The 27,367-nt window shown below is 47.2% G+C and overlaps 1 protein-coding gene across 1 annotated transcript in view; it reads right to left on the bottom strand.

Annotated features, from left to right (window-relative positions):
- SF3B3 (splicing factor 3b subunit 3) overlaps window positions 1-27,367 on the bottom strand; it is a 307,537-nt gene that overhangs the window by 7,906 nt on the left and 272,264 nt on the right. The window contains exons 22-23 of the mRNA XM_033940443.1: window positions 23,793-24,005; window positions 13,410-13,508 (exon numbers count right to left, since the gene is read on the bottom strand). Coding sequence (XP_033796334.1) covers window positions 13,410-13,508; window positions 23,793-24,005 — 312 coding nt within the window. The remainder of the gene's footprint in view (window positions 1-13,409; window positions 13,509-23,792; window positions 24,006-27,367) is intronic.

Genomic DNA, 27,367 nt, shown 5'->3' with positions numbered 1-27,367 from the left:
CAAAATATGGAAGAGGACCTGAGAATGCTGCTACTATATGGGTTTTTGCCAGCTACTTGTGACCTGGATTGGCCTCCGTGAAGACAGGATACTGGGCTAGATGGACCATTGGTCTGACCCAGTAAGGCTATTCTTAGGTTCTTATGAGAACCTAATCAGTTTACAGTTTATTTGCATTGTTATAAATCCTTATAGCCAAACAAGTCCTCCAAGCACTCTGGATATACATATACATACAATCAGAACATCTGTTTAAGTGTTGGGAAAAACCAAACTGCTTTCTGAAGGTGACAACAGGGAGAATGCTGCATTTTTGCCACATGACCTGAAAATGAAAGGTCAAGGCAGAAGAAAGCTAATGATTTGGGGGCAAGCTTTGTCAGTGACACTAATATTGGAAGGGGTCCTTATATAACTGTCTCTTGCCCTACCAAACTACAATTACACAATGTTATTTTAAATGACAAGAAGACTAGAACCCCATCCAAGGAATGGGAAAGCCTGTCTTGCTATAACATTCCAAAACTCTGTTCTACATGCATTTCTCATATGTAATCTTTAGGCCCTTAGGTGGACAAGAGCTGGAAACTATTAAACAGGAAAGGGATCTATAAGTGAGTGTCTCAGGTTACATTTCATTGGAACATGAAGCTCAAGACAGGGTACAATAAAATATTAAACAGATAAAACAAATTTTAAAAAACATAAGAGAAAAACATTAGTAGTAATGACATTCCCACAGCTCAATAATCTCATCTCATTTTATATGAGAACACCGAGAATTAAAAAACAAATTAGTTTTCAGATTTCAATGGAACTTCTTAAATAATTTTCTAGCTGCAGAAAACAAAACCAGCAGACCAGCACTGCGGTGGGTTTTAGCATCTAATTAATATAATTTATAAGGTTATTTCAATGACTATAAGAAAGGTGAGAGTCAGAAATAGTACATTCTGGACTTTGTGTACTAACTAGGTATATTAGATAGATTATGAGCCTGCTGGAGTACCTGAATGTAAACTGCTTAGATAACCTCCATTGATGGAAGGCATATAAATAACTTAAATAAATAATCAGATATGAGCAGAAGTATGAGAAGAGACTGGAAGACCTAAACATGAATACTCTAGAGGAGAGGAGGGACAAAGGAGATATGATACATTTTAATACTTAAAAGGTATTAATATAGAACCAAATCTTTTCCAGAGAAGGGAAAATGGTAAAACTAGAGGACATAACTTGAGGTTGCAGGGAGGAAGACTCAGGAATAATATTAGGAAATTTTTTTTTATGGAAAGGGTGGTGGATGCCTGGAATGACCTCCCAAGGGAGGTGGTAGAGAGGAAAACAGTGATGGAATTCAAAAAAGTATGGGATAAATACAGAGGATCTCTAAATAGAAAACAAATGGTATAAATTAAAGAACTAAGACCAGTATTGGACAGACTTGTACAGTTTGTGTTCCATATATGGTGATTCAGTATAAAATGGGCTGGGGAGGGCATCAACAGGAATTCCACTAACTTGGAATATGAGATTACTGGCCAGACTTTACGGTAGATATCCTGCAAACAACGGGATGGTTGGATAGGCTGGAGTGAGCTTACATGGCAACTTCAGCAGTTGGAATCTAGGACAATAGCAGGTGGATTTTAGTCTATGGCCCAGAAATTACACTACATTAGGGATTTCTATTCCGCCATTACCTTGTGGTTCAAGGCGGATTACAAATGGATTGTCCGGAGATTAGAAGTATTTAGGGAGTAGTTTGTACATTTCTTTGAGCTGTTAAGGATTACATCTGAGTTGTCATGATACTGGAAGTTCATATGTAGTAGTTGCAGATGATGCTTGGGACATTTCTGATTGTGTTAGTTCGGTTTTATGTGTTTTATGAATAAAAGGGTTTTTATTTCTTTTTTTGAAGGTTTTGTAGTCTGTGGTCGTAGTCAATAGGTTGTCGAGTGTTGCAGCTCGAGTGGCTAGGAGGTTGTCATACAGTTTTTTCTTTTGATGTTTTTGGTTGGAGGGTGTGTGAATGGTGCGTGGGTTCTCCTATGTTTGTGGGCTGTGACACGACTCTCCAGTGCCTGGCCAGTCTGAACATAAGAGAATGAGATGCAGGCAGCCAGCCAGTTGGAAATCGTTCTTTTGGAAACAGGATGCCCCAACAAGTTCGGATCAAAAGATATGAACAATTGGGGAGATGTTCGATGAGGCTTTGTCCTGCAAATGTAATAGGCTAAAGCTCGTTTACAGTCCAAAGTATGCAAAGCGGTTTCTCCAGAATGAGAATGAGGCTTAGGAAAAACCACTGGTAGAACAATTGACTGATTGAGGTGAAAGTCAGTGACAACTTTTGGAAGAAACTTTGGATGTGTATGCAGAACCACTTTGTCATGATGAAAAATGGTGAAAGGTAGATCTGCTACTAATGCTTGTAACTCACTGACCCTTATGGCAGAGGTGAGAGCAATAAGGAATACCACTTTCCAGGTAATAAACTTAAGATGAGCTGTGGCCATTGGTTCAAATGGTGGCTTCATTAAACTGGATAGGACTACATTTAAGGTCCCAGTTGACAGTAAATCTAGTATTTCCCAAGGGTCCAAGTCTCACTCTGGTATGGGTTCGATTGCTGCAAGATCAAAAAGTCTGCGGACTGTACCACCTTCTTGGGGCCACCTGCAGGGGAAACCAGAAAATACTCGGAAGAAGACAGAGAAACTTCAATTTGTGGCCATATCGGAGGACCTCCAGCACAGGGTGGTCGGAGGTGATGGTCTTCCATTCCACCAGACAACCTCCCCCAGATATGCGGAGGAGATGGTGGCCTGACATTAGAACTATTTCCTAGCGGAAGCTGCTGGCCATCTTGTCACCGACTGCTGACGACAAAACCCACGGAAGCATGGTCTGGCCAATGAGAACATTATCCTGAGGAAGAACCTGAGTACAAATGGGAACACTGAAAGGGACAAAAATTAGAATGCCCTGAACTCCTAGGAAGGCGGGAACAGCTCCCAGGCCACACCTTGGAACAATCTTGAACACCGGCCATAAGGTTATCCAAACTCTGGCCGAACAGAAGCAGGCCTTTAAATCGCAACCTGCTCAACATGGCCTTAGAAGATGAATCACCAGATCACTGCTGATCCAGAGCATCCTGCGACCCGAGACTGAACAGGTGCCCAGCTTGGCAAAAACTTTCAAGATGTCGTACAAGGCATCAGCCATGTAATCTACTCTGGAGAAGAAAAAAATCCAAAGCATGAAATGAAACACGAGCAGAAAAGGCTAGCTCTTACAGCCTGGCCTGTAGGAATTAAGACTGGGACACCCAGGAGGATCCTCAGTGGTAAGGTGTGAGAGGGAGGGGATAAAAGGTTCAAATGTTTGAGGCTTCCTACAGCTCCCTGATCCGGAATAAAGTGGGACTGCACAAGAACACTCCATTGCCCCAGGTACAATAGTCAGATTGTGAGCCCACTGGGACAAATAGGGAGAAATACTTGAGTATCTAAATGTAAAACCACTTAGGCTATAAGCAGTGGCGTACCAAAGGGGGGGGGGGGGGCGGTCCGCCCCGGATGCACGGCTTGGGGGGGGGTGCACAGCCGACCAGGTCCGGGTCTTCCTGCCCTTCCTTTCCCTCGACTGTGCCGCTACGATCCTACCTCCTCCCGCCGACAAGAAGTCTTTCCGACGTCAATTCTGATGTCGGAGAGGACATTCCGGGCCAGCCAGAAGATGTCTGCAGAGGTAACAAAACCATGCTTACCAAACCATGACAGAACTTAATATAGCTCTGGAACAGAGGGCGGTGGTAACAGTGGGGGTAGAAGAGGGATAAAAAATGATGGTATCTGAGTGCTGAACTGGGGATGGAAACTTATATGCTTAACTATCCATAAGAGCAGAATGTATGTGGGATGAAGGAAGTGGATTTGCACAGCAACCTGGTATAACTGTACCTCAAGCTCTCAAGGAGGACAAGGTCAAACAATGTGTCAGGGCAACAGGTATTTGTTACATGGCAAGTCTAAGTATGGTATGCAGACTGACAGCTGCACATTCCAGGTAAGGATAAAAATAAGGAGCAATATCCTGTGAATGGGAAATCTTGTATGGCTAACAACCAAGAGATACACTAAACATACAGCAGTGATGGCAGGAGCTGATCAGATAAGCCAAAAAGCACAGTTACTTACCGTAACAGGGTTATCCAGGGACAGCAGGCATATATTCTCACATGTGGGTGACGTCATCTACGGAGCCCCGATGCGGACAGCATTTCAAGCAAACTTGATTGAAGATTCAAGTTTGCAGTGCTGTACCACACATGTGTGCCTCCTGCTCCACTAGAGGGCGCATCCCCTCCTTGTGGTCTCCAGTTCACATATCCAGCAAAGTAGCCAACCTCAGGGAGGTGGGCGGGTAGTGAGAATATATGCCTGCTGTCCCTGGATAACACCTGTTACGGTAAGTAACTGTGCTTTATCCCAGGACAAGCAGGCATGATATTCTCACATATGGGTGACCTCCAAGCTAATAACGAAGGGGTGGAGGGAAGTTGGCAATTTAAGAAAACAGATTACGTAACACCGATTGGCCGAACCGGCCATCGTTCCTGGACAATGTATCCAGGCAGTAGTGGGAAGTGAAGGTGTGAACCGAAGACCACGTGGCAGCCTTGCAGATATCCTCGATAGGCGTAGACCTGAGGAAAGCAACCGAAGCTGCCATCGCTCGGACTTTATGCCCTGTGACTCGACCGTGTAGCGCGAGACCAGCCTGAGCGTAGCAAAAAGAAATACAAGCAGCCAACCAGTTTGACAAGGTGCGCTTGGAAACCGGGAGCCCCAAGCGATTGGGGTCGAACGATAAAAATAACTGTGGAACCTTCCGGTGAGAATGAGTGCGTTGGAGGTAAAAGGCCAGCGCTCTCTTACAGTCAAAGGTGTGAAGCGCCACCTCTCCGGGATGAGAGTGGGGCTTGGGAAAAAATACAGGCAGAACAATGGACTGATTGAGATGAAAATCAGATACTACCTTGGGCAAGAACTTAGGGTGAGTGCGGAGGACTACCTTGTCATGGTGAAAAACCGTGAAGGGCGGGTCCGCTACCAAAGCCTGTAGTTCACTAACCCTCCGAGCAGAAGTGAGGGCCAGCAAGAAGATCACTTTCCAAGTGAGAAACTTCAGATGACACTTATCCATAGGCTCAAAGGGGGGTTTCATCAGTTGAGCCAGGACGATGTTTAGATCCCAAACCACAGAGCGAGGCTTGATGGGAGGGTGAACATTCAAGAGACCTTTCATGAAACGAGAGACCAAGGGATGAAGTGAAAGAGCCCTTCCTTCCAAGGGCTGATGAAAGGCGGCGATCGCACTAAGATGTACGCGAATGGAAGTTGTCTTCAGGCCTGAGTGGGACAATTGAAGTAGGCACTCTAGGACTAGCGGCACTGGGACTGTCATTGGGTCCTGGCGGTGGGAGGAGCACCAGGACGAGAATCTAGTCCATTTCTGGGAATAACAGAGTCTGGTCGATAGTTTCCTAGAAGCTTCTAGTACCTCCCTGACCGACTGTGATAGTGGGAGAGAGGTCAGGGGGAAAGGAACCAAGCAGTCAGGTGAAGAGACTGAAGATTGGGATGTAACAATGAGCCTCGACTCTGAGATAGCAGAGAGGGAAACACGGGCAGAAGCAGGGGTTCCCTGACACTGAGTTGAAGCAATAGGGAAAACCAAGGCTGGCGGGGCCACCGAGGAGCGATCAATATCAGAGTGGCCCTCACCGATTTCAGATGAACCAGTGTCCTCAGGATCAGAGGGAAGGGTGGAAACGCGTAGAGGAATCTTCCCTCCCAATCGAGGAGGAAGGCATCGGCCTCGAGACGTTCTGGGGAGTAAATCCTCGAACAGAAGAGAGGCCGTTTTTGGTTGTCGGGGGAGGCGAACAGATCTATCTGGGGGGTCCCCCACCTGTCGAATATCTGGCGAAGGACCTGAGCATGCAGGGACCACTCGTGCGGCTGGAGGAGGCGGCTGAGCCGGTCCGCCAGACAGTTTTGTTCTCCTTATATGTAAACCGCTCGCAGGAGGATGTTTTGGGAGATTGCCCACTTCCAAAGGCGCAGAGCTTCCTGACAGAGGGACCAGGACCCCGTCCCTCCTTGCTTGTTTACGTAGTACATCGCCACTTGGTTGTCCGTGCGGACGAGAACCACCCGGTCGTGAAGCAGGTGTTGAAAAGCCACCGCGGCGAGTTAAATGGCCCGAAGTTCCAGCACGTTGATGTGGCAGCGACAATCCTCTGCTGACCACAGACCTTGCATTCGTAGACCATCTAGATGAGCCTCCCAAGCGTACTCCGACGAGTCTGTGGTTAGGACCTTGTGATGCGCGGGGGCGAGAAATAGTAAACTTCTGGAAAGATTCGAAGAGTCGGTCCACCAATGGAGCGATCTTCGCAAGGAAGGAGTCACTGTCACAGGGTGGTTGATTGGGTCCCGATCTTGACGCCATTGTGAGGCCAACATCCACTGTGGTAATCGTAGATGAAGACGTGTGAACGGAGTGACATGGACGGTAGAGGCCATATGGCCCAGGAGCGTCATCATTTGTCGCACCGAGACGGAGGTCAGGCTCACGGTCCGCCGGCTCAGATTTACCAGTGTCTCCCGACGTTGGGGGAGAAAGGCACGAAGACGGACCGTGTCCAGCACTGCCCCGATGAATGGTAAGGACTGAGAGGGGCGCAGTTGGGATTTTGGAAAGTTTATCTCGAACCCCAGACTCTGAAGGAAAATAATAGTCTGTCGGGTCGCTGAGATAACCCCCTCCCTGGTCGGGCCTTTGATCAGCCAGTCGTCCAGGTACGGGAATACTTGCAGACCCTGGGAGCGTAGGGTGGCCGCGACCACTACGAGGCACTTCGTGAAGACCCGGGGGGACGAGGACAGGCCGAAGGGGAGGACCCGATATTGTAGATGGAGGTCCCCGACTTGGAACCGCAGGTATCTGCGACAAGCAGGGTGCACCGGAACATGGGTGTAGGCCTCCTTCAGATCGAGGGAGCAGAGCCAATCGCCCTCGTCGATTAGGGAGTAGAGAGTCGGAAGGGAAAGCATTCAAAACTTTTCCCGCACCAGAAATTTGTTCAGGCGTCTTAAGTCCAGGATCGGGCGCAGGTCTCCCGTCTTTTTTGGTACCAGGAAGTAACGGGAGTAAAACCCTTGGCCCATCTGTTCCTGAGGAACCAGTTCCACCGCCCGCAGTCGAAGGAGATCTCGGGCCTCGGATAGAAGGAGGGACAACTGCGCTCGGTTGGGGGGACACGCGCTCGGTGGGCTCTCGGGAGGGACCTCTCGAAAGCTGAGTGAGTATCCTGATGAGATCACGCCAAGGACCCATGAATCCGACGTTATGGCTTCCCAGTGAGGGTAATAGGCTCGTAGGCGTCCCCCGATGGGAAGGAGGCCCGGCTTTGGCGCGGAAGGGGCCAGCCCCAGTCCGCGCATCCCGTCAAAAGGACGGAGACGGTTTTGCAGGCGCGGACGGCTGTGATTTTGGCAGTGCCCTAGATTGAGCCTGGGGGCGCCGAGGTGGTGGTCTTGAAAAGGCCGGTGTGGACTTTTGGGGGTAGCGCCGGGGCAATCCCCTGAAAGGCCTGGAGGTCGGTGGTTTTGGCTTCGGGCGGACGAGCGACATAAAGGAACGTTCGTGTTCTGAGAGCTTCTTCGTGGCTGCCTCGATGGTGTCGTCAAACAGTTCCTTGCCAACGCAAGGAAGGTTGGCTAAGCGGTCCTGGAGGTTAGGATCCATGTCGACCAACCGCAACCACGCCAGCCGGCGCATGGCCACAGCGAAGGCAGCTATCCGGGATGAAAGTTCGAAGCCGTCGTAAGCGGCATGGAATAAATGTAATCGGAGGTTTGAGAAATCCTCGAGGAGGAGTCCAAACGCTGCCTGGCGAGGGGTCGGCAGGTCTACTGAGAAGGCGCCCAGGAGCCCAATGAGGTGCTTCAGATATGAAGAAAAAGTAAATGTGTAGTTTAGAACTCGAGAGGCCATCATTGAGTTCTGATATAAGCGACGGCCAAATTTATCTAAGGTCCTGCCTTCGCGTCCCGGAGGTACGGCCGCGGATACCCTAGAGGGGTGAGCCTTTTTTAAGGAAGACTCCACCAATAGGGATTGGTGGGACAACTGTGGTTGCTCAAACCCCGGGCAGGGTACCGTACGGTATTTAGACTCCATCTTAGATGGGACAGCCGTCACTATGTAAGGAGTCTCGAGGTTCCTGATGAGGGTCTGCCGGAGCACCGGGTTCAGCGGCAGCCTGAGAGATTCTCGGGGTGGCGAAGGCAGATCCAACTCCGCCAGGTATTCTTTGGAGTATCTCGAATCAGACTGTAAGTCCAGGTCAAGGGCTCTTCCCATGTCCTGGACGAACCTCGTGAAGGAGGGCCGATGCGAGCCCGTGGCCCCATGCGGGGACGGTGAAGGTTACCTCCGTTTCGCCGAAAATGACGGGGAAGCCTCCCTTGAATAGCGAGGTTCGCGTTCAGAGCCTCGATCCGATGCCGGGGACGCGCTATGGAAGCGTTCCGGGGTTGAGGACAAGCGTCGTCTCGAGGAGCCCCTCGGGGACGACGTCGGGGTAAGGGGTACCGACCGATGTCGAGTATGAGACCTCTCCCCTGACTCCCTCGGCGGAAGCCTGGAGCCTCGGGCCGGAGCCCTGGACCGAGGGGGAGTCAGAATCAGCTTGGGATTAGTGAGCGATAGCTCAGTCACCCGTAGCGGTTCCCCCGATCGTGTCGAGGGTGAGCGGCCTCGGTGCGGAGGTGAACTCCTCGCCTTCTTTGAGAGTCGGTGTCCCAAGGAGTCTCGGGCTTTCGGTTTGCGTTTTGCCCCGCTGGTCTCCGCCGGGATGGAACGCCTCGAGTGCCTTGGGGAAGAATCTGAGGACGAAGAGAGGCGGCGAAAACGGCGCATCTTGCCCCGAGGGGCTTCGACGCGAGGCTCAGGCTGGTCCGGCGCACGCGAGGTCGGGTGGAGGTGAGCCAAGGCAGCCGATAGCTCCGTCGAGATCATTGCCCGAAGCAGATCTTGGAATACCGGCACAGACAGCATCGATGGCATGTCCGAGGCCGTGGTGCACTCCACCGAGGGCGATCTCGATTTAGAGCATTCCCGAGTGGTGGAGGCACGTCCAGAGGTCTTCGGGGGCTTTGTCGGGGCCGTGGAAAGGGCACTTCCCCCTTGTCCGGCCATCGTCCCCGAGGTTGGCTTCTTTGAGGATATGGAACCTGTCGAGGAAAGAGGGGACTTACCCGGAGCCGGAGACTTCTGGGAACTCTGGGTCTTCGAGCTCGAGTCCCGAGGCGGGGCCGAGGCACCCGAGGCCGAGGTCAAGACCGGGGCCGAAGCTGGGGCCGACCTCGAGGCCGAAGTCGAGGGTTGGTCGGCGGCAAACAGGTCCGCCATGCGGGCTCGTCGTCGACGGAGTGCCTGGTGTTGAAAGGTTGCACACCGGGGGCAAGTTTTGGTGGGGTGGTCAGCACTCAGGCAAAGGATGCACCAACGATGCGGGTTTGTAATGGATAATAGATCATTGCCCGAAGCAGATCTTGGAATACCGGCACCGGGTGCACTTTTTAAAGCCGCTAATCGGCCGTGACATAGATCATGTAGCCGCGGCCTACCCGGCCACGACGACCCGGGAGCCCCCGGGCCACAACGAAAGCGCGTTGAGCGCGAGGAGCAGGAATCAAGTTAAAATTAAGAAATTTTGCACAGCGACTTTGTTAAACTACGAAGAAAAAATAAAAAATCGCGGTGCAGGGAGCACTTTGGGGCAGAGCTAGGAAAAAAAACGGTCTTCTTAGCTCGGCGGAAAAAATTGAACTGGAGGATCACGAGGAGGGGATGCGCCCTCTAGTGGAGCAGGAGGCACACATGCGTGGTGCAGCACTGCAAACTTGAATCTTCAATCAAGTTTGCTTGAAATGCTGTCCGCATCGGGGCTCCGTAGATGACGTCACCCACATGTGAGAATATCATGCCTGCTTGTCCTGGGATAATCATTACCTAGTTTCAAGTTTTATTTTAGTTTGATGAATCGCTTATTTAGTTTTACAAAATTGGTAAAAGTAAGAACACATATTTAAACATACAATTTAAAATAATGAGTTAGACAGATGGACTTACAAACCTACTAATACACGAAGTAAGAGGGATCAGAACTACAATTCAGTATCTTAAAGTACAGTGGAGAACCATATATGGAAAGAACAATAGGGAGGGAAAAGAGCAATCAAAGAGGAAAACTAATATAAAATTCAAGCATAATTTAAAGATTAAAAGCATCTTTAAAAAGAAAACTTTTTAAATTACTTTTAAAATGACTCAAGTCGTTTTCCTCTCTTAAATGCTGAGGCCTGGCATTCCAAAGCTGCGGTGCCAACAATGAAAACATATCATGTCGTTGTGTTCCAATAATTTTCAAAGAGGGGACTACTATAAGCTTTTGATTAGTAGACCGAAGAGAATGAGAAGTGCTATAGGGAATAAGTAATTTATCGATAAATTGAGGTTCATTAGTGGAAAGGGATTTGAATACTAAAAGTAAAATTTTGAAGGTAATACAGTGGGATTTAATCAGAAAAGGTGTTACATGATCATACTTTTTACCGCTGTGGATGAGTTTAACGGCAGTATTCTGAATAATCTGAAGGCATTTTTTTCTTTTTGTGTAATATTTATTAATAAAGAGTTACAATAGTCGAGTTTTGCAGTAATTAAAGAGTGGATTAATATATTTAACGATTTAGGCTCTAGAAACTTGGAAATTGAACGAATCATTCGTAGCCTATAAAAGCAGGATTTAATAATACTACTTATGTGTTCATGATAGGAGAGTTTGTCGTCAATGATGACTCCAAGTATTTTTATTGAGGTTACAAGATCTAAGTGAATTATCCAGAGTAAAAGAGGCATTCAAGTTTATTCCCTTTTTCCATGGAAAAAGTAGAGCTTTTGTTTTCTGTATGTTTAAGGCTAACATGTTGGAATTCAGCCATTGTTTCACCCTCTCAAGCTTTTTATTAATCTCAAGTATTTCCTCTTTATTTTCTGGATTTAAAGGGTGTAAGAATTGGATATCATCGGCATATGTAAAAGTGGTGAAGCCGATAGACTGACAAAGACTTAAAAGGGGTGACAGAAAGATGTTGAACAGTAATGGAGATAAAATGGATCCTTGAGGAATACCATAATTAAGAGTATAGGGTTTGGAAATGGTATCATTAAAAATAACTTTAGATGATCAATTGGAAAGAAAGGAGCTGAACCATTCTAGTATTTGGTCACAGACGCTTATGGACGTCAGTCTATCAAGAAGTAGAGCATGATCAATAGTGTCGAATGCTGCTGACAGATCTAAGGAAAAGAAAATGACAGAATTATGATGATCTAAGTGATAAAGTATATTTGTGGTCAGACCAATCAGTGAGTACTCTGTAGAGTGATATTTCCTGAACCCTGTCTGGTTTGGATGTAAGGCATTAGTAGATTCCACAAAAATTTGATAGTTGATCAAATACTATTTTTTCTGTTAGTTTAGATATAAACGGAATATTAGCAATGGGGCGATAATTTGAGGCATCCTCAAGGCTAGATTTGTAGTCCTTTACTATTGGAAAAATTGTAGAAGTTTTCCATGATGACGGCAATGTTACAGATTTAAGGCTATTTAGGATAAGAGTGTGTATGAAGAGACCAAAGCATGGAAAATTTTTTAAAAAATGAATGGGGGAATGGTCTCTGATCAAGAGCCCTTTAGATTGACTCTTTGGAAAAGGCGTTCAATATCAGATAATGAAGGAAGATTAAAAGTGGAACATTTAAAGAAAGGTAAGTGGTAGTCTGCTAGAATTTTAGGGGGATCTCTAGATGAAGTAAGGTAAAATTTTTTCCATATGTCACAAATCTTTTTACAAAACTAGTCAGCAAGAACTTGGGCTGTTGGGCCAGTCATAGGGCTCATGCCTTGTTTCTGAGAGATAGGGGCAATGGATTTCAGAATAGAATAAAGTATGCAAGGGTTTTTTGCTTTTAGGATTTTAGTATAATAGTAATCTCTTTTAGCACAATTAATTTTCATTTTATAGTAGGAAGCATGTTCTTTGTAAAATTTTAAGTTTGTAAGTGATTTATTTTGATGCCATTTTCTCTCAAGAGATCTCAGTTGTCTTTTGAGCAGCTCATCTGAGAACCAAGGATTTTGTCTTTTACGTGGAAAGATAGTTTTGGTAATTAAAGGTACCTCTTTATCTAATAGGGATTGAATTGCTGAATCCCAAATGGTGAGCTGTTCTTCTAAGGTGTCAATGTTTAAGTTTAGTGTTTTTGGATTAAGTATAGAAGAGATAGTTGATAATTCTAAATGCGTATAGTCGCGATATGAGATATTTTTGGATTATGGATGTTTTATTTTTTGCTTAGAGTGGATATGGACTGAAATAAGGTGATGATCTGACCAAGGAACTAATGTAACATAGGAATCAGAATATATAAAGGCATGTGATTTTGGAATTAAAATCATGTCGAGAGTATGTCCTGTAGAGTGCGTTGGACCTTGAACTAATGGTTGAAGATTAAGAAGATTGATTTGTGTTAATATTTCATTGGTGATAGGGTTAGTTAGGTCATCAAAGTGGATATTAAAGTTGCCAAGGATCCAAGGATTATTTGAGGAAGAACAAAAATCAAAAATTAGGTTTTGAAGTTGAGTTAGGTTATCTTGGCCAATAGGTGGTAGAATATAGAGTAATAAGATGTCAATTTTTGGTTTAGTACTGAGCCTAACTTGGAGGAATTCAATGGCCACATTCCCAGAGGAGTGGTCTACGTTGCTGACTATATTATCACGGTAGATGATGGCTAATCCTCCAGCTTTTCGTTTATGACGGTGATTAAATAAATAAGAATAACCAGGGGGGCAACAGAAAGAGAGATAAGCTTCTTCACCTTCTGTTAACCAGGATTCAGAGGTGGTATTTACCTTTAAAAGATCTAACGTTAATAAAACCTAATTTCATGGTTACATTAGTTGGAGCATAGTTAGAAAGGGAATGGGAGGTAATGGGAACTTCAGTAATTACAGATTGACAAAGCGAGGGAGTTCTAGACTGAAGGGGCGATGGCCCCCAAAAACAGGGATGTTAGAAGACTGAGAAGCCATGATGTGGGCTTTTAAAAGATTGACTTGCGACTGGGATACTATTATATTGGAATATATAGAGCTATGTTACATTGCATGCCATCCTTACTATAAGCACCCTACAGTAACTCAGACTTATTTCTCTATCCCACTGTTGTTGTTTTTTTTTTATTACCTTCTGTGAGGCTCCATTGAGAAGTCCTCTGTCCCACAATGCTTTGTTCCCTGTTGGATCTTCATCCACCTCATCGTTGATGTTGGGTGGTAACCTTACCTATGTGGTAGGGAAAAAAACACAAGACAACTATAGTTAAACTAAACTAAACTTTAGGCTTATATAGTACAGTTAGGAGAGCAGACCAGAAATTCAGCTAATTACCAAACCTATCATCCAAGGGAAGGCTAGCCAAGTTGACAACTAACAAAGAAAGAAAAACTTCCCGATTTCAAACATGGCAATTACAGGATGTCTTTGGATTCACATTTTTCCTAACAATTATAGGCAATGATCTTTTTCCTCCACATGATTGGCCAATTTTCTTCTCAAGTAGTTTAGTATTATAGCAACAATTGTCATAATGGAAGATTAGGTACTTACCTTGATAATTTTCTTTCTAGTAAACAGGCACATCATTCTTGAACACTTGGGTAGTCAATCCTTGGTTGCGAGATCCTGTGTAGAAAGCCTCATTTACAATTTTTCCGCTCTGCCTCCCTTTACTCTGGGCTATCCTGCAAGTCCTCAGTTCATAACAAAGCAGATGGTCAACCCTAGAGGAGAACAACAAATGATGAGGACAAAACTATAATAAGTGGATTTCTTACTAGACCTCAAACACCCAAGGCACTACTTGTAATTCTATTTGTGCACTTATCTAGGGCGCAAAGATAAGTGCCTTTCCTTTACAGCACTATAGAGCACTTTAACAGCACTCTATGCACTTTATAATTTATGTAGAGCCTGTTGAAAATTTACAAAAATATTTATTGCACATGCTATTTGCTAAGACCAATGATGAAAACACCACCCCAGCAAGGGCACGAATAGAATTACAAGTAGTGCCTTGGGTATTTGAGGTCTAGTAAGAAATCCACTTACTATAGCTTTGTCCTCATCATTTGTTATTTATATCTATTGGACATTTCTCTAAGTTTCCTTATTTAGTTGATTTGTACAACCCTAGAGGAGAAACATAATAGGGAGGGGTATGGGGACACTCCCCAAGAGCAAGTCTTTTCTGCTCATATCAAAACATTTAACACATAAGAACATAAGAAGTTGCCTCCGCTGAGGCAGACCCTAGGTCCATCCTGCTCAGCGGTCCGCTCCCGCGGTGGCCCATAAGGCCCATTGCCTGAGCAATGGTCTATACCTATCTATACCCCTCAATCCCTTTTTCTTCTAGGAATCTATCCAAACCTTCTTTGAAACCATTTAATGTTTTCTTGTCTACAACAGCTTCTGGAAGCGCGTTCCATGTATCCACCACCCTTTGAGTGAAAAAGAACTTCCTAGCGTTTGTTCTAAACCTGTCCCCTTTCAATTTCTCCGAGTGCCCCCTTGTACTTGTGGCGCCCCTTAATTTGAAAAATCTGCCCCTGTCTACTTTTTCTATGCCCTTCAGGATCTTGAAGGTTTCTATCATGTCTCCTCTAAGTCTTCGCTTCTCCAGGGAGAAAAGTCCCAACTGCTTCAATCTTTCAGTATATGGGAGATTTTCCATTCCCTTTATCAGTCTAGTTGCTCTTCTTTGTACTCCCTCAAGTACCGCCATGTCTTTCTTGAGGTACGGTGACCAATACTGGACGCAGTACTCCAGATGTGGCCGCACCATTGCACGATACAGCGGCATGATGACTTCTTTCGTCCTGGTTGTGATACCCTTCTTAATGATACCCAACATTCTGTTTGCTTTCCTTGAGGCCGTGGCGCATTGCGCTGATGCCTTCAGTGTTGCATCTACCATCACTCCCAGGTCTCTCTCCAGGTTGCTGACTCCTAGTGGTGTTCCCCCCATTTTGTATGTGAACATCGGGTTCTTTTTCCCCACGTGCATGACCTTGCATTTCCCCACGTTGAAGCTCATCTGCCATTTTTCGGCCCACTTTTCCAGCTGTGTTAGATCCTTTTGAAGATCTTCGCAGTCTTCCCTGGTTTGAGCCCTGCTGTATAGTTTGGTGTCATCTGCAAATTTAATGACCTCATACTTGGTTCCCGCCTCTAGGTCGTTTATGTAGATATTGAACAGGAGCGGTCCCAGCACCGACCCCTGCGGAACTCCGCTCGTGACCCCTTTCCAGTCTGAGTAGTGGCCCTTTATGCCAACCCTCTGTTTCCTGTTTGCTAACCAGATTTTGATCCATCGGTGGACCTCCCCTTGTACCCCGTGGTTCCATATCTTTTTAAGCAGTCTCTCGTGTGGCACCTTGTCGAAGGCTTTTTGGAAGTCAAGGTAAATGATGTCTATAGATTCCCCTTTATCCATCTGGCTGCTCACCCCCTCAAAGAAGTACAATAAGTTAGTGAGGCATGACCTACCCTTGCATAATAATCATTAACTGTTTAATGTATATAACAAAGTGGAACAAACAAGCCACATACCTGAGTGCAACCTGCACTAACAGACCTGGAGCTCTCAATGATACTCCTTGATCCCTTCACGATAGCAATGGTCTTCTTTAGCCTGGACCTTGTTGGATAAACAAGTTCAAGTTATTAAAGTTTATTAAAATTTGATTAATCGCTTATCATGAATTCTAAGCGATGCAAGATATCTTGCAATCAGGCATGTCTGAGGCAGAAAGCAGGCTAATGAACATTTGCCAGGATGGCTTCAAGAATGATGTGCCTGTTTACTAGAAAGAGGATTATCGAGATAAGTACCTAATCTTCCCTTCTAGTGCAATAGGTACATCATTCTTGAACACTTGGGATATAACAAAGCAGAGCAGAACAGAGGAGTTTGTAGAAAGAACTGAAGACCCAAACGCGGAATCCAATATGGTCGCTATGTCCACGTTGCTCTGCAAATTTCTTCAGAGGAAACTGCTCTAGCCTCTGCAAGAGGATGCTACTCCCCTTGTGGACTGCACCTTTAAGGATACAGGCAGTTGTTTTCCACTCCCAATACAGGCTGAAGAAATAGCCATATGAATCCATCTTGAAATGGCCATTTTTGAAGCCGGATGGCCCCGGCAGGTAGATCCTGCTAGCACAAAGAGATGATCTGACATATGGAACTCATTTGTGACTTCCAGATATCAAAGCAATACTCAGCGAACATCCAGCAATTTCAGGACTTGGTCACTCTTTTGGACCCCGAGGGCACGAATGAAAGATTAGGTTTCTTACCTCTGCTAATCTTCCTTCCTGTAAATTTCCTCTGGAGGCTGAACTAGAGGGTTCTTGTATGTCTGATAGCTTCAGCTGCAGGGCACTAAAAGATGATTGCTCCCCTTTGGGCTACCTGCCCGGGAGCTTCCTGACTTGCTCAGTTGTAGAAAAGCCATGTCGAGCTATGACAACAGGAAAAAGAAGAAGAAAAAGAAGACGCGGGAACTCCCGCTACCAGTCAATTCTTCTCAAGAAATTATTACACTAAAACTATGCAGGCACTGAGGCAATAGCAGGAAGTTGCCAATGACTTTCAGGAGGACCAGCATGTGACAATATAGTGGCGCTAGAAAAGGTTCAAAGAAGAGCGACCAAGATGATAAAGAGGATGGAATTACTCCCGTATGAGGAAAGAGGAAAGACTAAAAAGGTTAGGGCTCTTCAGCTTGGAAACGAGATTGTTAAGGGGAGATATGATTGAAGTCTACAAACTCCTGAGTGGAGTAGAACGGGAACAAGTGGATCGATTTTTCACTCCGTCAAAAATTAAAAAGACTAGGGGACAACTGAAGTTACAGGAAGGTAAAATTATGGTCTTACCTGTTAATTTTCTTTCCTTTAGAAGCAGCAGATGAATCCAGAGACTAGTGGGTATAGCTCACATCGACCAGCAGGTGGAGATAGAGAACTGATTAACAGTTGGCCTTAAAGCCTGGTGTTCCTCCTGTTGATTCAGTTATGCACTTTGCCCAAGCATCCCGAAAGGAGAATGAGCATCCACAAAACTTCATTCCAGTAGAAAATGTGCCACTCAGAAATGAAATAATACAATTACCAACCATACCCCAACTGAACAAACAAACCAACAACCTACACCCAGACAGTGCACTTGGGGAGGGGCTCTGGATTAATCTACTGCTTCTAAAGGAAAGAAAATTAACAGGTAAGACCATAATTTTACCTTCCATAGCAAAGCAGCAGATGAATCCAGAGACTAGTGGGATGTAGCAAAGCAAACTCAAACCGGGTGGGACGCCAATGCCGCCTCCGCCAGTACTGCAGCGCCAAAACTTGCCTCCGAACGAGCCGCTACGTCTAAACGGTAATGCTTCGAAAAGGTATTACCCGACGACCACGTGGCCGCCCGACAAATTTCCTCCAAAGACATCCCCCCGGACTCCGCCCAAGACGTAGCCAATGCCCGAGTGGAATGAGCATGAAGGTTATCCGGTACTTTCTTCCCTGTCTACACATAAGCCGAAGCAATAGTTTCTTTGACCCAACGAGCAATGGACGCTTTAGACGCCGCCATCCCCTTGTTTTTGCCCGCGAACAACACGAAGAGATGGTCCGACCGACGAAAATCATTCATCACCCCCAAATAATGGAGAAGCATACGTCGTACATCCAGTAGACGCAAAGACGAAAATCGTTTTCCCCAATCCTCCTTCCGGAAGGATGGGAGGAACAAACTCTGGTTCACATGGAATGAAGAAATAACCTTAGGCAGGAAGGGCGGCACCGTTCGCACCGACACCCCAGTGTCCGAAAAACGTAAAAAGGGTTCTCTGCAAGAAAGCGCCTGTAGTTCCGACACTCGCCTCGCCGAAGCCATCGCCACCAAAAACACTGTTTTCAGCGTGACATCCTTCAATGTGGCCGCTGACAGGGGCTCAAAAGGTGCCCCCTGCAACCTCCCAAGGACGAGTTTAAGATTCCATGTTGGACAAATTCGCTTTACCGGAGGGCGGATATGGTGAACCCCCTTGAGGAAACGGACTACGTCCGGCTGTGAAGCGAGCGTCGAGCGAGCCACCCGGCCCCTGTAACAGGCAATGGCCGCCACCTGAACCTTTAAAGAGTTATAGGCTAACCCTTTCGCTATGCCCTCCTGCAGAAAAGCAAGAATAGCCGGCAGAGATGCATGGAAGGGCGCAATCCCCTGTCGTCCGCACCATGCAACAAAAATCTTCCAGACTCTCGCATAGGAGGCAGAAGTCGAAATTTTCTTAGCTTGAAGAAGCGTGGCAATCACCTGTTCTGAATAGCCCTTCTTTTTCAGCCTTGACCGCTCAATAGCCAGGCCGTAAGACCAAAGCGGGCCGGATCTTCCATCAAGATTGGACCCTGAGTTAGTAAGTCCGGAGTTACCTGGAACGTTACCCGATCGCCTACTGAAAGCTGAATCAGATCTGCGTACCACGGCCGACGTGGCCAATCCGGAGCCACCAGGATCACTCTGCCGTGAAAGAGAGAGATGCGTTGTAACACCCGACCTATCATGGGCCAAGGCGGGAACACATACAGAAGGGAACTTGGAGGCCATGGGAGAGCTAACGCGTCCACCCCCTCCGAGCCCTTCTCCTTGCGTCTGCTGAAGAACCGAGGCAACTTCGCATTGCGGGCTGAGGCCATGAGATCCATCTCTGGCAGCCCCCAACGACGGACTAGCAGGTCGAAAGCTCGAGCAGACAACTCCCATTCGCCCGGATCTAGAAGATTTCTGCTGAGGAAGTCCGCTTGCACGTTTTCGTGACCTGCAATGTGTGCCGCCGACAGAAGCGGAACATGCACCTCTGCCCACCGAAACAACCTCCTTGCCTCTTCGGCCAACTGCGGACTCCGGGTGCCCCCCTGACGATTGATATATGCTACCGCCGTGACACTGTCCGAAAAGATCCTGGTCGGCCTGTCCTGAACCAGGGACTGAAAAGCCCGCAGCGCCAGTCTGATCGCCTTTAACTCCAGCAAATTGATGGACCACTGGGCCTCCTCTAAGGACCACACCCCCTGCACTGAAGCTTGCAGGCACTGGGCCCCCCAGCCCAGCAGACTGGCATCCGTTGTCACCACCACCCAGTCCGGCGTGGCCAACGGCATGCCCTGCCACAGATGCAACTCGTGTAGCCACCACTGCATGCTGCGAGCCGCCCGAGGACTCCATTGGAGACGCAAATTGTAGTCCAGAGAAGCTGGGGACCAGCGAGAGAGAAGAGACTGTTGTAAGGGCCTCATGTGGCACCGAGCCCAGGGGACTACCTCCAGAGTCGCCATCATGGAGCCCAGAACCTGTACATAATCCCAAACCCGAGGTCTGGGCGACCCGAGAAGTAGGCGAATCTGAGCCTGCAATTTCTCTCCCCAGTCTCGGGGTAGAAACACTTTCCCCAGAGCTGTGTCGAACCTCACCCCCAGATGCACCAAAGACTGCGACGGGGACAGAAAACTCTTGGGAAAGTTGACGATCCATCCCAACGACTGAAGGAGAGAGATTACTCTCTGAGTTACCGACAAACTCTCCTGTCTGGACGAGGCGCGGATCAACCAGTCGTCTAAGTAAGGGTGTACCCGAATCCCTTCCTTGCGTAGAAAAGCTGCTACCACCACCATCACTTTGGAAAAGGTGCGGGGAGCCGTTGCCAGGCCAAAGGGCATTGCCCGAAATTGATAATGCTGGCCGAGAACCGCAAACCGCAGATACCGCTGATGCGGAGGCCAGATCGGGATATGGAGGTACGCCTCCTTGAGATCGAGGGACGTGAGGAACTCTCCCGGTCTTACAGCCGCAATAACCAAGCGGACCGTCTCCATCCGGAAATGGCGAACACTGAGAAATCTGTTGACCCCTTTGAGATCCAGCACCGGTCTGAATGACCCCCCTTCTTTGGTACAATGAAGTAAAGGGAATATATCCAGCGGCCTACCTCTTCCGGGGGCACCGGAACCACCGCCCCCAGATCGAGCAGCACCTGAAGAGTCATGCGTACCGAGTCTCCCTTGGCCGCCCCATTGCATGGGGACACCAAGAAAGAATCTACGACGGGAGAGGCGAACTCCAACTTGTACCCGTCTTGAATAATGTCTAAAACCCACTGATCTGACGTGACCTTGGCCCACTCCGCCCAGTACGCCGACAGCCGTCCCCCTAAGGGAAAGGCGGAGGGAGCCAAGACCCCGTCATTGCGGAGCGCGACTTGCCGCGGCACGCGCTGGCTGACCTGAAGAGGGTTTCGTCGTACGAAAGGAATTTCTCTGCTGAAACCGAGGTCTCGAAGAAGGGAAAGAACCAGATGCGGATCCGAGGAATGGTTTACCGGACCTGTATCTCCTAACATCCCTGAAGCGCGGTCTAGACGATGAGGACTTCACAGGGGGCCTAGCCCTATCTTCCGGTAAACGCTGTGTTTTGGTATCACCAAAATCCTTCACCAATCTATCTAAATCTTCCCCAAACAACAAACCCCCTTTAAAAGGGAGTTTCACAAGCCGAAGCTTGGATGCAGCATCTGCCGCCCAATGACGGAGCCATAAGGACCTGCGAGACACCACCGAAAGAGACATCTGCTTCGCCGAAGCCCGAATAATATCATATAAGGAGTCTGCTAAATAAGCCAAACCTGACTCCAAATCGGCCAGTTCCGCCGGGACCGAACCCCCGGACTCCATTAAATTATCCGCCATCCCTTGCGACCACTGCAGACACGCTCGCGCCGCATAAGAGCTGCAAATTGCGGCCTGTAAGGAAACCGCAGCCACTTCAAAGAACATTTTCAGTGAAGATTCAATCTTTCTATCCTGTGCATCCTTTAGCGTAACTCCCCCTTCTACCGGCAAGGTAGTCTTTTTAGTTACCGCCGCCACCAATGCGTCCACCCTGGGCAACCTAAACTTCTCGAGTTCGGTCGGGTCCACCGGATACAAGAGCTGCATGGCCTTTGCCACCCTTAGACTGGATTCCGGCGTGACCCATTGCGCCGAGATCAGCTCCTGCATGGCTTCATGCACTGGAAAGGACTTAGGCGGCCTACGCGTTCCTGCCATCAGGGGGTTACCCGACACCTTAGTATCTTCCTGAGAGATATTCAAACTCTGCAAGGCCTTTGAAATTAAGGAAGAAAGTTCTTCTCTATGAAACAGACGGAGAGCGGAAGGGTCATCCACTTCCCTACCCGGGGGATCCTCTGCGTCCCAATCTAAGACCTCACCTTCCTCCAAAGACTCAGGAAGAGAAAAAGGGGACATTGGCAAATTATCCTCCGCGTCCGCGAGTCTGCGTTTCTTTGCTAACTGCGACCGCCCTGGCGACACCATCGCACCCGTAGTGGGTCTGGCATTATTACCATTCAACGCAGCAGAGGTAGAGGGCACAGGAAGGGACTGACCGGCCACAGGTATCGGCTGGGCAGGCTGCGAGCCCTGTAACATAAATGCCTGGTGCAACAGCATAACAAATTCAGGAGAAAATGAGCCCAACTTAAGGGACGGTACACCGCCCTGATCCGTGCCGGGGAGTGGAACCGCGCCTTCTTCCAACGCTCCCGACCCCCCCACCACCGCAGAACTCCCCTCAGCCGTGGAAGAGCCCTGCAGCAACCCCGAGTCGACCTCGAGCGGCGGGGACATCGATCGAGCCTCCCTTACACGGGAAATGGCCACATCACATGCTTGCAGAAAAGCATCGTCTGCCGGTGCGTTCAAACACCAGGCAGAGCAAAAGCCCGACAGTGTTCTGCGCTTCCCACAGCGCGAACACCGCTGACCAGCCTCCGTTGCCATACCTCGTTCCGGCACCCAAACAAAAACTTTTTTTTTTCCCACACGCGGAGAACGCCGAACGCCGACTCCGCCCACCAACTACCCCTGCACCCGGGAACGCGACAAAGAACCACGAGAAACGAGTAAGTAAACTTACTCACCCAAATTTTCGTCCGCTCTACCAGAAGCCAGGTCACAGTTGGTAAGTGTACTGGAAGCCGACTCAAACACGGCACGGCTCAGCACAAGCAGGAAGTCGTTTTTTGTTTTTTTTTATACTGGAATGAAGAAAGCACTCCTGCAGCGTCTAAAGAAACCCCTCAATCAATCGGAGGGGAGGGTGGAGAAGGGACCTGGGAGGGCCCAGGTGTAACTCCCAAAGCCGGCATCGCTCAGCCAGGCACCCCTGACCTACTGAAGAGAGCTAGTCTCAACAAAGGAATCCAAAAGAACACCAATCTATCCGGCAGCAGCCAGAATCCAGGAGCTAGAGAGTTAGCTCAACCCCTGCTGGGAGATAGAGCAAAACTGAATCAACAGGAGGAACACCAGGCTTTAAGGCCAACTGTTAATCAGTTCTCTATCTCCACCTGCTGGTCGATGTGAGCTATACCCACTAGTCTCTGGATTCATCTGCTGCTTTGCTATGGAAAATACTTTTAAAACTAATAGGAGGAAATTTTTTTCCACTCAGAGAATAGTTAAGCTCTGGAACACACTGCCAGAACTTGTGGTAAGAGCGGATAGTATAGCTGTTTTAAGAAAAGTTTGGACAAGTTCCTGAAGGAAAAGCCCATGGTCTGTTATTGAGAAAGACATGGGGGAAGCCACTGCTTGCCCTGGATCAGTAGCATGGAATGTTGCTACTCCTTGGGATTTGGCTAGGTACTAGGAACCTGGATTAGCCACCATGAGAATGGACTACTGTAAATAATGAACACTGGGGACTCCAATTGGGATATGCCTCCTTTTTACCTTCTCCTCACATGGTTGATCACACAGTTCAAATTGTTCTGATCAGTTGTGAATATACACAAAAATTTAAATGGAATATTGTTTCCCTTTATTCCTTTACTCATTCCTTTTTTTTTTTTTTATATAAAAGTCTCTTGGTCTGAATATATTTAAAAAGATAAACAGTGTCACTGTATTTATATTTAAGGTAGCATAGGGAAAAAAATAACTGCATCAATCTCTCAAATCCTGCTCATACACAAAGGCAAATTCATTTTTTGGAAAACCTTGGGAAATCAGGATTATGCCAGATTAACAAGAGTGGTGAAGGGAAGAAAGATAGATTGGTAGGATGTTACTGGAAGGCCCAAATATTCAGAATATGCTTACCCTGATATCTGCTTATCCTTACTTTAGCCTTAACAAAGAGTAGCTCAATAATTTTCACCTTTTGTCTAAAAACTATTCGTTGGAGTGGAGATCTCAATACAACTCAGAACAGTAGCTCTGCCAATGGCTGACCAATGCAAGAGGCAGAGAGCAATAAGGGAACCAAAGAGGTTGGGACTAAATCCAAGATAAACAGTTGAATATCCTACCATCCACTTTGCACTTTTAGGGGATTTTTGTCAGTAATATTTCACAATACTCTGTAAAATGGTATTTCTTTAAATTTTGTGGAACAGTTGCTATGTTTTCTCTACATACATCTGCAGACTCTACAAATTCACTCACCACACAGATGTTGCCAAACTTGTCAGCGCCAGCCACGGTCTCATAGTCAAGGAGGCAGGCAGTGGTGACCCAACGTGGATAAGTATCATCAGCAAAGATGATAAGCTGGTTCTCATTCCTCTTGTAACGAACCCAGATGAAACTTTCTTGGACATCAGACACAATTACACGATGACCAATGGTTTGTATCCCTGAGATATAATTGGCCAGGTGCTGTAAAAGCAGAGAGAGAATGACTGAATGCAGAGCATAGAAAAAAAAAAGATTATGTCCTTATCTTGAGAATATATTTTCCAGTAGATAGGCGAGTCATTCTAGACATGTGGGTTATCTCCCAATGGACAAGAGCCATCTGCAGAAGGAATCCACTCCGGATTTTTTCTGATTCTCCTCTACTTCACTGAGAGCTCTACTGCCACCTGTAATTAGTACCCAAGCACATCAACAGTATGTGAAGTAAGGTCACCAATGGGAACATTCCCAAGAATCAACTGTTCTACTCAAAAATCATCAGAACAACCCACAGCCAACAGCTAACAAAATCATCAAAGGAACTCAGGAAGTACCCCCCTGCATGCACTTTGAACATATTTACAGAATTCTTCAAGACCCCAAAAGGGCTGACTGGCATCCAAGAATCAAACTTGGAGAAGCATAAGCAGAATGAAACAATAGGCAGGCGCAGGAAAGACAGGGCAGGAATCTAGAATGACTCACCTATCACTTATCTACTGACTGCGCCAACCCTCAAGATCGAGGACCCAAGAGTCCTGTCTTGCAGCCACATCCACTCTGTAAAATTTGGAAAATATGTACAGAGTGGACCAAGCAGCTGCTCTACAAATTTCCACAGTGGAGATCGCCCTAGCCTCGGCCCACAAGGAGGCCATACTCCTGGTAAAATGCACCTTAACAGAAACAGGGGACTGTTTACAAAATGTAGGCTAACAAAATGGCCTTACAAATTCATCTGGAAATAATGGCCTTGGAAGTGGGAGCACCCCACTTAGAAGAATGAGTTTGCATAAACAGATGGTCAGAGAGGCAAAACTCATTTGTGACCTCTGTAAGATCCAGAGAGGCACAGAACTCTCCTGGGGCCAGCTATGACAGACTGCACTGTCTCCATGCAAAAGCGTGGGACCTTGAGCGCTGCATTGGTCTCCAATTGGCTGAGACTTTCTTTGGCATGATAAAGTAATGAAGTATCTGCCCAAGCCCGAGACTTCAGGCAGCACCAGTTCTATGGCCTGAATATCCAACAATCTTTGTACAATGGCTTGCACTTTGACCACCTTGTCCGGGCATTCTGTGGGAGAGTCCACAAACCAATCTGTCAGAGCCGGGCAAATTCCTACTTGTAGCCGGATCAAATAATGTCCAAAACCCCCTGATCAGAAGAGATGTGATCCCAGACCTGCAGGAATGCTGAGAGTTCACCTCTAATATGTAGAGAGACCTCACTCAGCCTGGCATCACTGTGCCTTTTTTGGCAGAGGGAGCCAGATAGGAGATGGAAGGCTGGTTATGCCTGGTGCCTAAGAATCTCTGGCTGTAGCACTGGGAAAATCTCTGAGATGTGGAGCTTGGATATGGGCAGAATCACAAAAATTGGAGCATCCCAAACCTCTAAAGGTTCTGGGTCTGCTATCAGGCAGAGTCTTAGGGTGACAGTCCAGTATGGAATTCATGAGATCGTCTTAAGCCCTTGTCAAATAACAATTGCCCTTTAAAGGGAAATCTAGCAAGAGTATTTTAGGGGTGGAATCACTGGCCCAGAGTCTGATCCAGAGTATTCTGCAAGCAGAAATTGAATACGCCAACACCTTACCCAGGACCCGCACAAGGTCATAAAGGGCATCAGCCAAAAGAAGCTGAGGAGGAGGCTCTACAGCATCAATCTCCAGAGTGTGCAGCCTGGACAAGCAAGCGCTTGTGTGACAAAGGATGCCACCAAGGCGGCTTTTGACTCCCAAAGTTGCTGCTTCAAAGAGTGTCCTGAGAAACATATCTATACAGCAGTCCTGCATGTCCTTGAGCACCACACCACCTACACTGGGAAGGGAGGAGGGCTTAGTCACCTGTGCAACCAGAGTCCACTTCAGGCTGACCACGAGGGGACATGATAGAGACTTACAAGATCATGAAGGGCATAGAGAAAGTGGAGAGGGACAGATTCTTCAAACTTTCAAAAACTACAAGAACGAGAAGGCACTCAGAAAAATTAAAAGGGGACAGATTCAGAACCAATGCTAGGAAGTTCTTCTTCACCCAAAGGGTGGTGGACACCTGGAATGAGCTTCCAGAGGGTGTGATATGATAGAGCACGATATCGGGGTTCAAGAAAGGATTAGATAATTTCCTGAAGGAAAAAGGGATAGAAGGGTATAAGAAGAATACTATACAGGTCCTTGACCCGATGGGCCGCCGCGTGAGCAGACTGCTAGGCATGATGGACCTCTGGTCTGACCCAGCAGAGGCAATGTTTATGTTTTTAAGAAGTTGCTGGCACTCCTGCTGCATAGGGTACAAACAGGACATAGCTCTCGCCACCTTGAGAGTGCCTTGCTTCGAGTCCAGAATGCTCATACTAAGATGCCAGGGAAAAGTGGAAGATTGAGCTCGTAGTACTCCACAAAGGAGAAAGGAGGAGGTAGAAGGAGCTGGCTGAGTGACTAAATTCAGCTCCTGCAAAGTCTCTGAAATGAGATCAGGCAAAGCAGACTTAAATAAACGCAGAATCATGGGATCATCTCCAGGTTCTAAAGCCAGAGAAGGATCCAAAGATCTGGAATACTGTCCCGAGTCCCCTGCCATAGGAAGAGTGTCCCAGAAAACAAGGGGCATGCAAGCTGATCATCAACATAGCATCGCCCAAATCAGGGTCAGCTAACTCAAGAACAGTGGCTAAGAAGAGGACATGCCTAAAAAGGCAAAATCGCTGAGAGACAAGTCAGAGGCGGAGCGGGACTGCGGAGAAGCACGGCTATCCTTAAAGGTATTCCAAAAAAATATCATAAATTCTGAGAAGGCTTCTGAACCCTGGGGAGTAGAGTCACCTATAGATGACCTGACCTTACATTTCTTGGGCTGCAGGGTGTCCGTGTCCTTTTGCACAGAACTTTCAGCTTTGCCAAGCTCTGAAAAAAAGAAATGGCTGCCCCAATGGGCTAGCCGCCTACTTAGTCACCTGCTAAGATAGGGAAGAAGTTAAGTTAAGCATGGCACTGCTGCCTCTCCCAGGTATGCCACATGGCAGTCTGGAGGTGCTAAATTTGTGAAATCCTGGCAAGTATTTGAAGAAGAGCAGAAGGACTCCATCCCAACAAGATATGAGGCAAAAATTAGTTTTGGAAGTGCAGGGAACTTTTGAAAAAAAGATTGCTAAAAGTCAAAGACAGCCACCATTAAGAAATTTACACCAAAATCAAAATATTTTTCACCTTTACCAAACTACAAAAACAGCGATTTTATGGTAGGATTTTTCAGATGGGGGAACACAGGGGGACATGCAGAAACCTCAAACTGTGAAATTCAGAGCCCACCCAATCCACCTCGCAGGCTGCGACAGCCTT

The sequence above is a fragment of the Geotrypetes seraphini genome, chromosome 4, assembly GCF_902459505.1.
Source record: "Geotrypetes seraphini chromosome 4, aGeoSer1.1, whole genome shotgun sequence".
Lineage (NCBI taxonomy): Eukaryota > Metazoa > Chordata > Amphibia > Gymnophiona > Dermophiidae > Geotrypetes > Geotrypetes seraphini.
This window is presented reverse-complemented; position numbering and strand designations above follow the sequence as displayed.